Source organism: Cetorhinus maximus, chromosome 5, assembly GCF_964194155.1.
Source record: "Cetorhinus maximus chromosome 5, sCetMax3.hap1.1, whole genome shotgun sequence".
Taxonomy (NCBI): domain Eukaryota; kingdom Metazoa; phylum Chordata; class Chondrichthyes; order Lamniformes; family Cetorhinidae; genus Cetorhinus; species Cetorhinus maximus.
This window is the reverse complement of record NC_135883.1, coordinates 91,751,993-91,764,931: the sequence shown is the minus strand read 5'-3', so window position 1 is coordinate 91,764,931 and position 12,939 is coordinate 91,751,993. Positions and strand designations below refer to the sequence as shown.

General features: G+C 46.5%; 1 protein-coding gene across 4 annotated transcripts in view; it reads right to left on the bottom strand.

The window, feature by feature from the left end:
• cep85l (centrosomal protein 85L) overlaps window positions 1-12,939 on the bottom strand; it is a 360,923-nt gene that overhangs the window by 22,782 nt on the left and 325,202 nt on the right. For all 4 annotated transcript variants that reach the window (XM_078542192.1, XM_078542191.1, XM_078542193.1 and 1 more), the window contains 2 exons: window positions 4,155-4,309; window positions 625-742 (listed from right to left, as the gene is read on the bottom strand). In XM_078542192.1, coding sequence (XP_078398318.1) covers window positions 625-742; window positions 4,155-4,309 — 273 coding nt within the window. The remainder of the gene's footprint in view (window positions 1-624; window positions 743-4,154; window positions 4,310-12,939) is intronic.

Sequence of the window (12,939 nt, the reverse complement as noted above, 5' to 3'; positions counted from 1 at the left end):
GTGGGTTTGAAGGTAGTGGGGCACATAAAATCCAGAGGGTGGCCTTTCTGCCACTGAGCCACCCACCCCCAACCTGTCTCAAACTTTACAGAGGGGCGGGGAGTGGAGGTGTGGGTCCACCCGCCCGCTCTTGGGCCTTTTGAGGCCCTCAAATGGCCAATTAATGGCCACTTGAGGGTCTCAGCTGGCCGCCTGCCATATTTTACTCATAGGCTAGTGGAAATCCGGACCTATTTCCCCCCAAAAAGTTGGAGATGTTGCATGAATTGAAATTTTCAAGCGTGTACTAGAGAGGTTGAGTTTTATAGTGGAGAACAGTTAGAAACATTTTAAAACCTATTGAATTAGATTGGTTTTGCTAAGGTTTATTGTGAAGTGAGTCATGAGGAATGTATTAAAAAGTACCTTAAAATATATGTACCTATGCTTCACAGCATCAGGATTTTGCTTCAACATAATTTTTCTTCATAAAGTTCCTGCCTACTTTGAGTGGAACACTGGCAACCCACACATAATCCCTTGTTTAATGGGTCAAATGGTTTGTTTCTGTGCTGTACCATTCTATGATACATGCAACCTGCACCATATACTACCATATTGTCATATCAAAGGGCAAAAGCTAACCTTGCTGGCATGTTCACACTTTTTCCTGAGGTAGTCGTTCTCACACTGAAGTTGCTTCATGTCCAGCATGGGAAGCCGAACTCCATCTTCTAGGCACTTCTCTACTTTCTGCTGCAAACTGAACACAAAGACAGCAAAGGTCATCAACCTGAAATGTTGGCTCTGTTTCTCTCAGGACAGACGCTGCTGTGTATTTCCAACATTTTCTGTTTTTATTATAAAGACAATAGTTGTCTTATAGACATCCCATAATGTACCTTGAAGGCTGGTAGTTAAAGAAATTTGTGCAGCTGCATATCAAAAATATTGGCTATTTTTAAAAGAAGAAAACCAACCACACACACTATCACTGTCCATAAAAATGGTGCAACATTATTTTAAAATAACAAACTATATTGCTGATACCTTAAACCATTCTTTGGGAGCAGTAGATCAGAACGACCAGACAATAGGCCTGGCTCCAGGTTCATTGGGCCCGATTTTAACTCATTCAAAACCCATCCACTTACACAGTGTTAAAATCAGGTCCATTGTGTCCTGAGCTAGCACCAACATTTCTCTACCTGCCGGAAAAAAGGTGTGGGGTGCACTGAATGTGGGAGTTGGTGCCTCTTTGAGTGGGGGAATGGAATTAGGGGTAAGGGGACTCACCAGCATTGGTTATATTTAGCTGCCGCAGGTGTACCCTTAGTGAGGCAGGTATCTGTTAATGGTAATCGAATTAATGAACTTCTCCATGGCACCAGCAGTGGAGGCTTCCAACGAATGTCATCCTGGCATTTGTACTGGGATGACTGTGAATTTTCGGGTGCAAAATGTTTTAAAGCTTGATGTAGTAATTGTAAGTTAAACCTTTCATACTATTATGGGGATCATGTGACTGTATAGATGAATCAGCCCTAAGCGTGGGTAATCTTAGGGGCAGAGCTTTCTAACCTTGGTCTTGGAACAAACATGTAGCTTCATCAGGAGCCCTGTAAATAAAGTTTACTGTTTCTAACAAGAAACCTGCCCTGCAGTCCAAGTTTATTACAATTGGCAATGAGGATAAATAGCGCCAACACTGCACTTCACCTCTTAAATCTAAGTGTTGAGATTTTTAAGGGAAGAAAGAAAGAAAAAAGTATACTCACCATAAAAACATAGAAACATGGAAAATAAGAGCAGGAGTAGGTCATTTGGCCCTTTGAGCCTGCTCCGCCATTCAATATGATCATGGCTGATCCTCTATCTCAAATGCCATACTCCCAGATTCTCCCCATACCCCTTGATGCCTTTAGAGTCCAGAAATCTATTTATTTCCTTCTTAAATATATTCAGTGACTTGGCTTTCACAGCCTTCTTTGGTAGAGAATTCCATAGGTTCACCACCCTCTGAGTGAAGAAGTTTCTCCTCACCTTGGTCCTAAATGGTCTACCCAGTAACCTGAGACTGTGACTCCTTGTTCTAGACCCCCCCCAACCAGAGAAAATATCCTCCCTGCATCCAGTCTGTCCATCCCTGTCAGAATTTTATGTTTCAATGAGATCTCTTCTCATTCTTCTAAACTCTAGCGAATACAGGCCTAGTCGGCCCAATCTCTATCACACATCAAGTAATGCTTCTCTTTGGCAGAATTGACCTGTAAGACTCATTCATCAAGGACTGGAGTCAGTACATAGAGTGCCCAGTTTTCTACTTTGTGGCGAAAGAAACAACGGCAGAGGAGAAACTGAAGGCAGTTCTCCTAAGTGTCTGTGGGAGCAACACGTATAGCCTAATCCGTAGTCTGACAGTCCGAATGTGCCAAATTCTAGACATTCACCCAGCTAGTAGACCTCGTGAAGGCACATTTTCAGTCTAAACCATCGGTGATCATGCAAAGATTCGAGTTCAACTTTAAAGAAAGGGCCCCCAGTGAGTCAATCGCAATGTACATCGCGAAGTTAAAACAGTCAATGGAGCACTGTGACTTCAGCGATTCTCCAAATGACTGTTGTGAGATCGTTTGATTTGTGGTGTACACAATGATGCCATTCAGCACCATTTACTTGCAGAAGTTAATATGGACCTCAAACGCTCCATGGAGATAGCGCTAGAAATAGAGGGAGCTGAGAGGGACTCGCAGGCTTTGCAGAGCGTGCAACATGGCGCCATTCTGCAGTTAGGGTGGGAACCTGCTGCCGAGCATGGTGCGAAGACCAGAGAGGCAACCACGAAGCGGGACATGGTCCCTATCGCTCGAGAAACAAAAGAAATACTGGAAGCAGCTCACTAGTAATTCAGAAACTAAAGTGTTACAGAAGTTGGGGTAATCATGTACCAGAAATCTGCAGATTTAAAGAGGCAGAATGCCACTACTGTCACAAAAAAGGGCATTTTGTAAAACAGTGCAGGGCAAGAGCAAGACAGCCATTCAGACAGCAGGTCACGTTGAATGAATTGCACAATATTGATGAACCTGAAGCTGCAGATCCTGATATTTATTCCCTATGCAATCTTAAGGCCAGGAAAACTGAACCAATCACCATTACCCTTCAATTAAATGGAAAGCCTCTGGTCATGGAGGTTGACACAGGAGCATTGATAACAATGGTGGGGGAACACATCTTTAAATACCTCAGAAAAGGTACCCAGCCACTGAATCTGGAAAAAAACCACGGCTCAGCTAAAAAGATATACTGCAGAGGCAATACAGGTGAAAGACATTGGCTCTGTACCTGTATCATACAGACAACAGACAGCTCAGCTGTCAGTAATTGTAACAGGTGAGGGACCTAGCCTTCTGGGCCGTGCTTGGTTGAAAGAAATTAAACTCAACTGGTCAGAAATTTTTCAAGTCAGAACAGGAGGAATTCCCAAGTTGTTAAAAAAGTATGACATAGTATTCCTAAGATGAGTTGGGGAAAATAAAATGTCTACAAGCTAAAATATATGTGGACCCTGAAGCAACACTCTGGTTTTTGAAGGCAAGACCTGTGCCTTAAGTCCTAAAGGAGTAGGTGGATGCGGAATTGTGCCATTTGCAGAAGTTAGGAATAATCCAGCCAGTCCAATTTTTAGAATGGGCAGCACCCATAGTCCCTGTGACGAAAACTGATCAAACCATTCGCATCGGTGGAGATTATAAATCAACTGTGAAAAAGGCTGTGAAATTAGACAAATACCCAATCCCAAGGATTGAAGATCTGTACACTAAACCTGCAGGAGGAGGATCCTACACTAAACTGGATGTGAGCCATGCGTATCAACAGCTAGAGCTGGTCAACACATCAAAAGGTTATGTCAGCATAAACATGCACAAGGGCCTATATCACAGCAGGCTGCTCAACAATGTCCTAAAAAAGCCATGGCACAAAACATGTTACCATGTTACCTGTGTTGTGATTACACCACTGCATTCTTGATCTCATCATTGCACTCAGTTCTGAAAATCTGGTAAACTATCTTGCAAAATACTAGACAGCAATTCACTTTTAATAAATGTCTGATATTCACGGATATCCTAATTCAGGCAAAGATGTAAAATTAATATTTGAATAAATATTACCTTTGTACAGTGGCAACTAACTCCTTTTCCCTTTTTTTCTGACTCTCCAGAAGTACCTCCTTCTCTCTGCATAGGATTCGATTCTCACCAAGCTTTTTCTCCAAATCTTTGAATGTGTCCTGAAAATTCTCATTTTTTTCTTCCAGTATTGTAAGCTGTAATGGCAACAGTAAGAGCTTAACAATTAGTGATTTTTTTCTTATTCTAGGAAATGAATTACAGACCCTAAGGGTACAATTTTACGGTCCCCCATCAGTGGGTTTGTGGGCAGGGGCTTCCATAAAAATCTGTAGGTGGCCTTCCCAGATTGGCCGGCAACTCTAAGGTGGGACTTCTGCTTGAGTGAGGGTCGGAAGTCCTGTCTCCAGCCAATTAATGCGCCATGGGGCAAACTGAAATATCCTGCCTTAGCTTAATGCCACACAGCATTACATATGTTATGGGGTATCACCTCTAACAGCAAGTGCAAGAAGTTCATGCACTTCTTTGTCACCATGATTGAGACCATCCATTCAACTGTCTCTGCTACTTTCCCCTTCTCCTTACCTATGAGGCTAAATCCTTCCACTAGTGCTGAAAACCCATCCACTCTTGTTTATCTTTCAACTTGCCTCATTGCCTCCTTGAGCTGATCGCTACCTTGAAACTCACTTGCTGCACTCTTGACCACATTCCCATTTTCTGGTCCTCACGCTGGCTGACATTGTCACTCTCCCTTTCAAATTTGTTATCTTCCTTAAAAAGTCAACCCTGCACCCATCTGTCTTTGCAAGCTACTTCTATGCTTATATCTGGCCAGACCCTTGTCACTCCAGGTTTGATTGCTCCAAAGTTCTCCCCGACAACCTCCAATTCTCCACCCTCCATAAACTCAGCTCATCTTAAACTCTGTACCCATATTCTATACTGCACCAATTTGTGCATCATCCCTGTGCCCACAGATCTATATAGGTGCCTAGTCACTTGGTACCTGAAATTTAAAATTCTCATCTTAATTTTTAAATATCTTCAACCTTCTCCTCTTCAGCAATGTCTTTAAGCGTGTTGTTGCCTCCCAAATCCATGTTCATCTCTCCTGGAGCTTGAATTTCTCGAATCAGATATTCGCCTCTTATACAACACAAAAAATTGGCCCTAGCCCAAGTCACAAATGATATTCTCGATGCCTATGATGATAACACGTTATCCCACTGACCCTTCTGCATCCTTTATGATCATCTACCACAACAACCCCTTCCAAGATAGTTCCTATAATGCCCAACCTAATGAGATTGCCTTAGCTGGGAAAAATCAGTACTCTAGTGTAGTACTGAGGGAGCATTGCACTGTTGGAGGTGTTGTCTTTCAGATGAGGCCTCATCTGCCTGCTCCTGTGAATGTAAAAGATCCCATGGCACTATTTTAAAGAAGAGCAGGAGAGTTATGCCCCTGTCCTAGCCAATGTTTATCCCTCAATCAACATCACAAAAACAGATTATCTGGTCATTATCACATTACTGTTTGTTGGAATTTGTTAAATGCAAGTTAGCTGCCATGTTTCCTGCATTACACTTCAAAACCATTTCATTAATTGTAAACCACTTTGAGATGTTCAATGGTCATGGAGAGCACTATATAAATGCAAATGTTTCCTTTTATTCTATTCTTGCTGATCATGGCTGCAGAATCTCTAACAATGCTGTCTCTTCCCACCCTCAAACTGTCACTTCCATAGATCTCAAGGATTTGTTTTGGTTCTTTCTTTCCCCTTTGATTTTGATGTTAAAATCCCTTTGTGATTTCACCCTCATATTTGAAACCTCCTTTTCTTTTATTCATTCATGGGATGTGGGTTTCGCTGGCTGGGCCAGCAGTTATTGCCCATCTCTAGTTGCCCTTGGGAAGATGGCGGTGAGCTGCCTTCTTGAACCACTGCAGCCCATACTGTATAGATACACCCACAGTGCTGTTAGGAAGGGAGTTCCAGGATTTTGACCCAACGACAGTGAAGGAACGGCGATATATTGCCAAGTCAGGATGGTGAGCGACTTGGAGGGGAACTTCCAGGTGGTGGTGTTCCCATCTATATGCTGCCCTTGTCCTTCTAGATGGTAGTGGTTGTGGGTTTGGAAGGTATTGGCTAAGGAGCCTTGGTGAATTCCTGCAGTGCATCGTGTAGATGGTACACACTGCTGCTATTGTGCGTTGGTGGTGGAGGGAGTGAATGTTTGTGGATGTAGTGCCAATTAAGTGGGCTGCTTTGTCCTGGGCGGTATCCAGCTTCTTGAGTGTTGTGGAAGTTGCATTAATCCAGGCAAGTGGAGAGTATTCCATCACACTCCTGACTTGTGCCTTGTAGATGGTGGACAAGCTTTGGCGAGTTGAAAGGTGAGTTACTTGTTGCACTATTCCTAGCTTCTGACCTGCTTTTGTAGCCACAGTTTTTATATGGCTTATCCGGTTCAGTTTCTGGTCAATGGTAACCCCCAGATTGTTTATCTCTACAACACCAACACCTCCACCCCCCATCCCACCACTCTCTCCTCAGCCCCACATACCAAACGTTTCTTCCCCCTGGCTTTGCTCATAATGCATCCCCCTCCTTTTGCCACACCACTGACAGCTACGCCTTCAGATTCCTAGAACAGACAAAAGACCCCTTAATCCATCAAACTCTCCACCTCCTATAAGAGCCTTTTTAAGGTCCACTCTTTTACCAAGTCTGGTCACTCTTTCTGCCCTCTCTTATTTTGGCTTCTTATCCTTTCTGTGAACCACCTTGAGATGTACTGTTTCGTGTTAAAGGCAATATAAAATCATAGGATCATAGAATAGTACAGTAGAGCAGGAAGCAATTTGGTTTGTCGAATCTGTGCTGATTCTTTTGAAGAGCAGTCCAGTGTGTCCCGCTCCCCTGCTCTTTCCCCAAATCCTAGCAATTTTTCTCCACCAAGTATTTATCAAAGTCTCTTTTGAAAGCTACATTGAATCTGTTTTGACCACTGCATCAGCTAATCCAAATCCAAACCAGTCATTGCATAAGAACAAGATTTTCCCCGAGTCGCCTCTGGATCTTTTGCCAATCACTTCAAATCTGTGTCCTCTGGTTATTGACCATTTAGCCTTTGGAAACAGTTTATCTTTATTTACTCTATTTAAATCCTTCTTGATTTAAAAGGCTTTTTTAAAATATACTCTTAGCCTTGTTTGCTTGAAGAAGAACAACCCCAACTTCTCCAGTCTGCCCACCTAATCGTAATCCCTCATCCCTGGAATCATTCTAGTAAACTTCTTCCGTATGCTCTTTGGGGCTCTCATGCCTTTCCGAAAGTTTGATATCCAGAATTGGACATAATACTCCAGCAGGGACTGATAGTGATTTATGGAGGTTTTGCAGAACTTCCTGCTTTTTCTACTCTATGCCCCTAATTATAAAGCCCACGATCCCTTATGCTTTATGAATTGCTTTGTTAACCTGTCCAGCTACCTTTAAACAACCCGCAAATCTCCTCTATTCTTGCATCTCCTTTAAAATTGTACCATTTAGCATATATTGTTTCCGCCTTATCCTTCCTACCAAAATGTGTTAAATGTTTAAACTGTTGTTATAACTTTAGTGCACAAATTAGTTTTTGTGTTATTTTAAGATATTTTATCAGGAAGGGATTTTGATTTAATTTAGATCATATAAATATATTTAGTTCATAAAGTTTTAACCTCCAGAGATGCACATGCCAACTCGGATACTTAGGAAAAAATTACTTGAAATGAGAGACTAAGTAACCATCTTGGAAGTTTGAGTTCTCACAAACCAGAACAGTTTTGAAATAATGGAGGCCAGTGAGTACATTCCAGAGCTGTTCATATATTTAATGTTAACTAGTCTTTAAATACAACCAGTCGGGGGTGGGGGGTGGGGCCGGGGGTGGGGGTGGCGGCGTTGGATCCAGTGCCTTTGGTTTGTTGGAGGCTAAAGGATCCGGGTTGCACGCTTGTTTCGGGGTGACCGAGTTGGTACAGAGACAGAGAATATCCGGAGATTGTTGTTACAATAAATACATGTTTATTTACAAACCAAACTCAGCAGCTACACTTGTGTGCTCACAACATAAAACTCTTGTCTTCACTCATCGGTGGCTAACTCAAGACTCTCTCACACAGAGGTAGCCCACCCTACTCTGCTATAGGATATTAAGATCATGTGACCTTAAACTACAAGACTTGTCTTAAAGGGATATTGCATATTAGATTACTACAGGGGGCTTAGCTAAACTGAAAATATTGTTGCCACAGCTTTCACACCAGTGAGGGATGTTTCTCTTCATGGTTATGGCTGCGGTTGGCAGCTTGGTAAGCCAATCCCACAAACAAACAGAGCTAAGAGAGGGTCAGGCCTCACCTTTCTGTCTCTGCATGCCTCATTTTCTCTCTGCGTCAACTCAAAATTTCCCTGTTTTATGTAAGGAATAGAAATCCAAAGGATCCAAATTCTGGCCTGGATTTTCGCTCCCGGGTAGGGGGTGTGTGCAGAGTCAGGACATTTCCCGGTTCCGTGAACCCAACCCAGGAAAAAGAGGCCTGGAAGTTGGGATTTTCATTCCAGGAGGGTTGGGTGGGTGAGGGCTGGGGGAGGAGCTGGACTAAAGGTCAGGCCCGCCACCCCCAGAATGAGTACGCAGGCTGTCACTGACCCCAGAACGAGAACGGAGGCCGCTGGGTGTGGAGGCTTGATGGCAGAAGGCCTGCCTCTATGCTCCAGCACTTTGTTGAATTTATTAAGAAATTATTAAAACAAAAAGCAGAACTCTAGCCAACAAACCCCCTCATTCTCCCACACACTCCTCATTCATGCCAACCTATGCCACCTCATGCCGCATTCACACTCCCATGGTTCCTCATATCCCCATACCATCCTATGCCCCTCTACCTACTCCAATGGCCCCTCATACACTCCATGTCATCCTATGTCCCTCTACCCACCCTTCACGGACCCTAATAAACTTCATGCCACCCTATGCCCCTCTACCCACCCCTTTTGGCCCCTCATGCCTCTTATGCCATGTAATGCTTTACCCACCCCATGGCCCTTCATACCCCCTGAGCCAATCCATGCCCTCATTCACCTTGATGGGCCTTTATAGGCCCTATGCCAACTTAATGCCAACTCATGCCCAATCATGTCCTCTACCCACTACCATTTAACACCTCCATGCCACCTCACCCAGCATCCACCATAGGCAAACCTCAGGAGCCATGCTGACATAAAATTGTGTCTATTGATGATATCGCTATTAAAAAAAACACTTTGATAAAAAATCAATATATTGAAATTCCTTCAACTAATCTCTTTTGAAAGCAAATATTTCACGTAAGTATTTAACCTCTTATGAAAACAAGCATTTCTATAGTATGACCATTTGGAACTCAAATTAACCTGCTCACTTAATAGGCATCCCACAGTGATAATGTTAGGTTGTAAAAATCAGTAATGCAGCACAAACCTTATAATGATAGCCCTCAGGCTTATGAGAACAGACAGAGTGAAATATCAAGCACTGATTTCTTGTTTAACTCCACACTTTGGGCGGAATTATCCGATCCTGCTGGCAGTGGGTGTGATAGATGGTCTGTGCGGAAAACATGGCGCAACCTGCTTCACGACAATGTGAAGGCATGTCATGATCGTCCGCTCAGCCCACTGACGGTGGGCCGCATTTCCTGCCATTGGTCGGCTAATTGTAATACATCAGCATATAATTATAAGGCCATCCTGTCAGGCTCTTGGAACCCCACCGTATCGTCCATCTACGTCGGTGGGAAAGCACGCCGATGTGTTTCACAACAGCACGCAGGCGACGTGCACTTGGCGGCCTTCACTTTGGGGGAACTGAGGCGAGTGAGCAGCAGCGTTCTCCACAGCTCGCCCGTTGTTTACAGGCCTCAGGGGCGCCGGGGGGGTGGGGGCGGTGGCGAGGGCAACTGGTGCCTGGCCCTGGAGGTGACTGCTGAGGGCGAGGGGAATGGGGGGTGTCCGGGGGCAAGTGCTGGCCAGCCTCAGAGGCAACCGTTGTCAGTGGGGGGGGAGGTCAAGTGCTGCTCTGGCGCTGTAGCCTGCACACATAAAATTGAAGTGGGGGCAGGGTAAGCGAGGGAAGTGGCCATGCATGAGGGACACCTGTATAAACTGACTATGCCTCTGCAACTAAGACAGATCAGGCGCAGCCACAGTGATATGATGGTGGTTGGGCTTCTAGACTGCCTGCCCATGCAAGCAACGCGGAGGCACCAAAGGGCCACCAAGTGCTCCATACCTTACCCCCACCCGCCCACGCCACCCCCTCCAGCGCAGGCTTCAAGTGCGTGACCACTTTACTGCACCGCGGAGCAGTTGGGCTGCACACGTTGCACAATCTCCTCGCCAACACTGGCCATGTAGCAGTCACTGCTGGAGCTGCTCGCAGACCCTTGCAACCTCAGCATCCTGGTTTGGACCAGTGTCCCCAATGTCGCAGGCTGACAAGGCATCTCTCTCTCTCTCTCTCTGGAGGGCCACATCAGGATCATGGATCCTGGTGACCTAGCTGTATGCCTGATGGCCTACAGAAAGTGTAGAAGATGGAGGAGAGAGTGACTGAGGCTCCTGGCTGCGCAAAGACAGGGGCAGCAACATCAGGAAGAAGGGCCAGCAGCGGCTCCCGCTCACGCTGCCCAGGGTCTATAGATGCTGTCTGCCATTCCTGCAGATGACCGAGAACCAGTGTCGTCGACGACTGCTCAGGTCTCCGTCGCTACACTCAGTGAACTTCATCAACCTCAAGGGCTTCCACTCACTGAATGTGCAGCTGGTAAGTAACCACCAGAAATGCATCCTGCAGGTGTGCGCACAGTTTCCAGGGAGAGTGCATGACGCCTACATCCTCAGTCGGTCACAGATCCCTGCAGTCTTCCAGGGTCCACAGAGGCTGCAGGGTTGGCTCCTCGTGGAAAAGGGTAGGGCCGTGGCTGATGACACCCTTGCGGCAGCCTCAGGCTGCAGCAGAGCAACGCTATAATGAGGCTCATGCAGCTGCTCGCAAGGTGGAGCAGACCATCGGGATGCTGAAGATGAGGATCCAGTGCCTGGACTGGTCTGGTGAGCCCTGGAATACAGTCCGCAGAGGGTGTCATGCATCGTCATCGTCTGCTGCGCCCTTTACAGCCTGGCGCTGCAACGGGGAGAGGAGCTGGCTGAGGAGGAGATGGAGGAGCTGCATGTCCCCTCGGATGAGGAGGACGCTGACGGGGATGAGGATGATGGGGTCCTCGGTGGTGACAATGACGGGGATGAGGCCCTCACACTGGCTAGATGAGGCAGGCGCACTCAGGAGGCCCTCTTAGCTGCCTGATTTGTGGAGGACGATGACAACATGCAGTGAGGTGTCCCCATAGATCCTCACATCACAGTTGTGAAAGTTTGATGCCAGTCTGACTTATGGCAGCGCCAATACCCTTTGTGAGAATGCCCTTGTCATGGAGATGCAGTGGGGACCCTAAAAATCGCTCGATTGCAGAAGGATGATGACGACATGCAGTGAGGACACTCCAGAGATCTTCACATAGCCTCTGAGAATGTCTGACTCCTGTCTGGCCGAGGGCAGCTCACTTGTACTCCACAATCAGGGCCATCTCAGAGACGCAGCCATGAAACTTCAGACGTATCTGATGCTGTGTCCGCCTTCAGCACCTCAGCCCTTCAGGAGCTAGTGCACAGCATCACTGGTCGCAGATGCTGGTGTGATGGGGGCCAGCCCAAGTTAACGGTGCTGAGAGACACAGAGAGTATAAGAGAACCCTGTGGCACCTGCCCACTACATTCTGGCAGCAATGACAAGCATTGGCGAGGTGCAGCCATCAGTAATGTGTCCAGGGAGTGTGAGGCTGGACCATCACTGTGGTCTGAAGGCTGCACAGAGCACAGGGAAGAGGCCCTGGACTGAGACACCTGTCTTGATCTTGCGCAGAAAGGTTTCACATCTGAGTGACAAGAACACTGCTCATCAGAACAAGGAGCCATAGGGAGGGAGACATTCTTAGGAGTTTGCTGACAGTAGTGATCAGTATTTACAAGTGATCAACACCCTGGGCCAGGCTGTGCAGCTACTTTTACCTAATTTTCCTAATCCTGTCGCTATGTCTTGGTGCCCCACCCCCCCGCCGGACATCTACAGCAGAGGTGGAGGCAGCCTGCTGACTCTGACGCAGGCGTCATCTGGAGGGCCGAGATTTGGTGGGCCCCAGCCTTGGTGGGGTCCTGCTGTGTGGCAGTGGTATCCACCTTGGCCTGTGAAGCTGGAGTTGTGGAGGTCACAGGAAGAGGAGATTCGGATGGACCTTCGGATGGGTCACTCCCAGAGTCACCTGGGCGGATGGCCCCAGAGTGTGCACCTGCTGATCCTCCTCCCTATGGGTGCCCGAGGGCCCCTGGCTGACTCCATGAGCAGAAGGGGTAGCTGGAGTGAGATCAGGCTGCCCTACACCTCTCTCGCTTACACACTGTTGGAGGTCAACAATGGCATCAGCAATCGAGTTCAGCCCCACGCAGCAGTGCAGGTGTGACATCCTGGACCAAGATCTCCATGGCGGCCACCATCTTGCCAGTGTTGAACTCGATGCATTGCAATGCCAGCGCTATCACCTCAGCCTGAAGACAGACGGATTCCTCCATCGTGCCTTGCAATCTGTGGAGTGCACTGGACATCCCTTCCTGATGTTCCTGAGTTTGCCTTTGCAGCTCCAGCAACTGTGACATGACCAAGCCCAGAGGCTC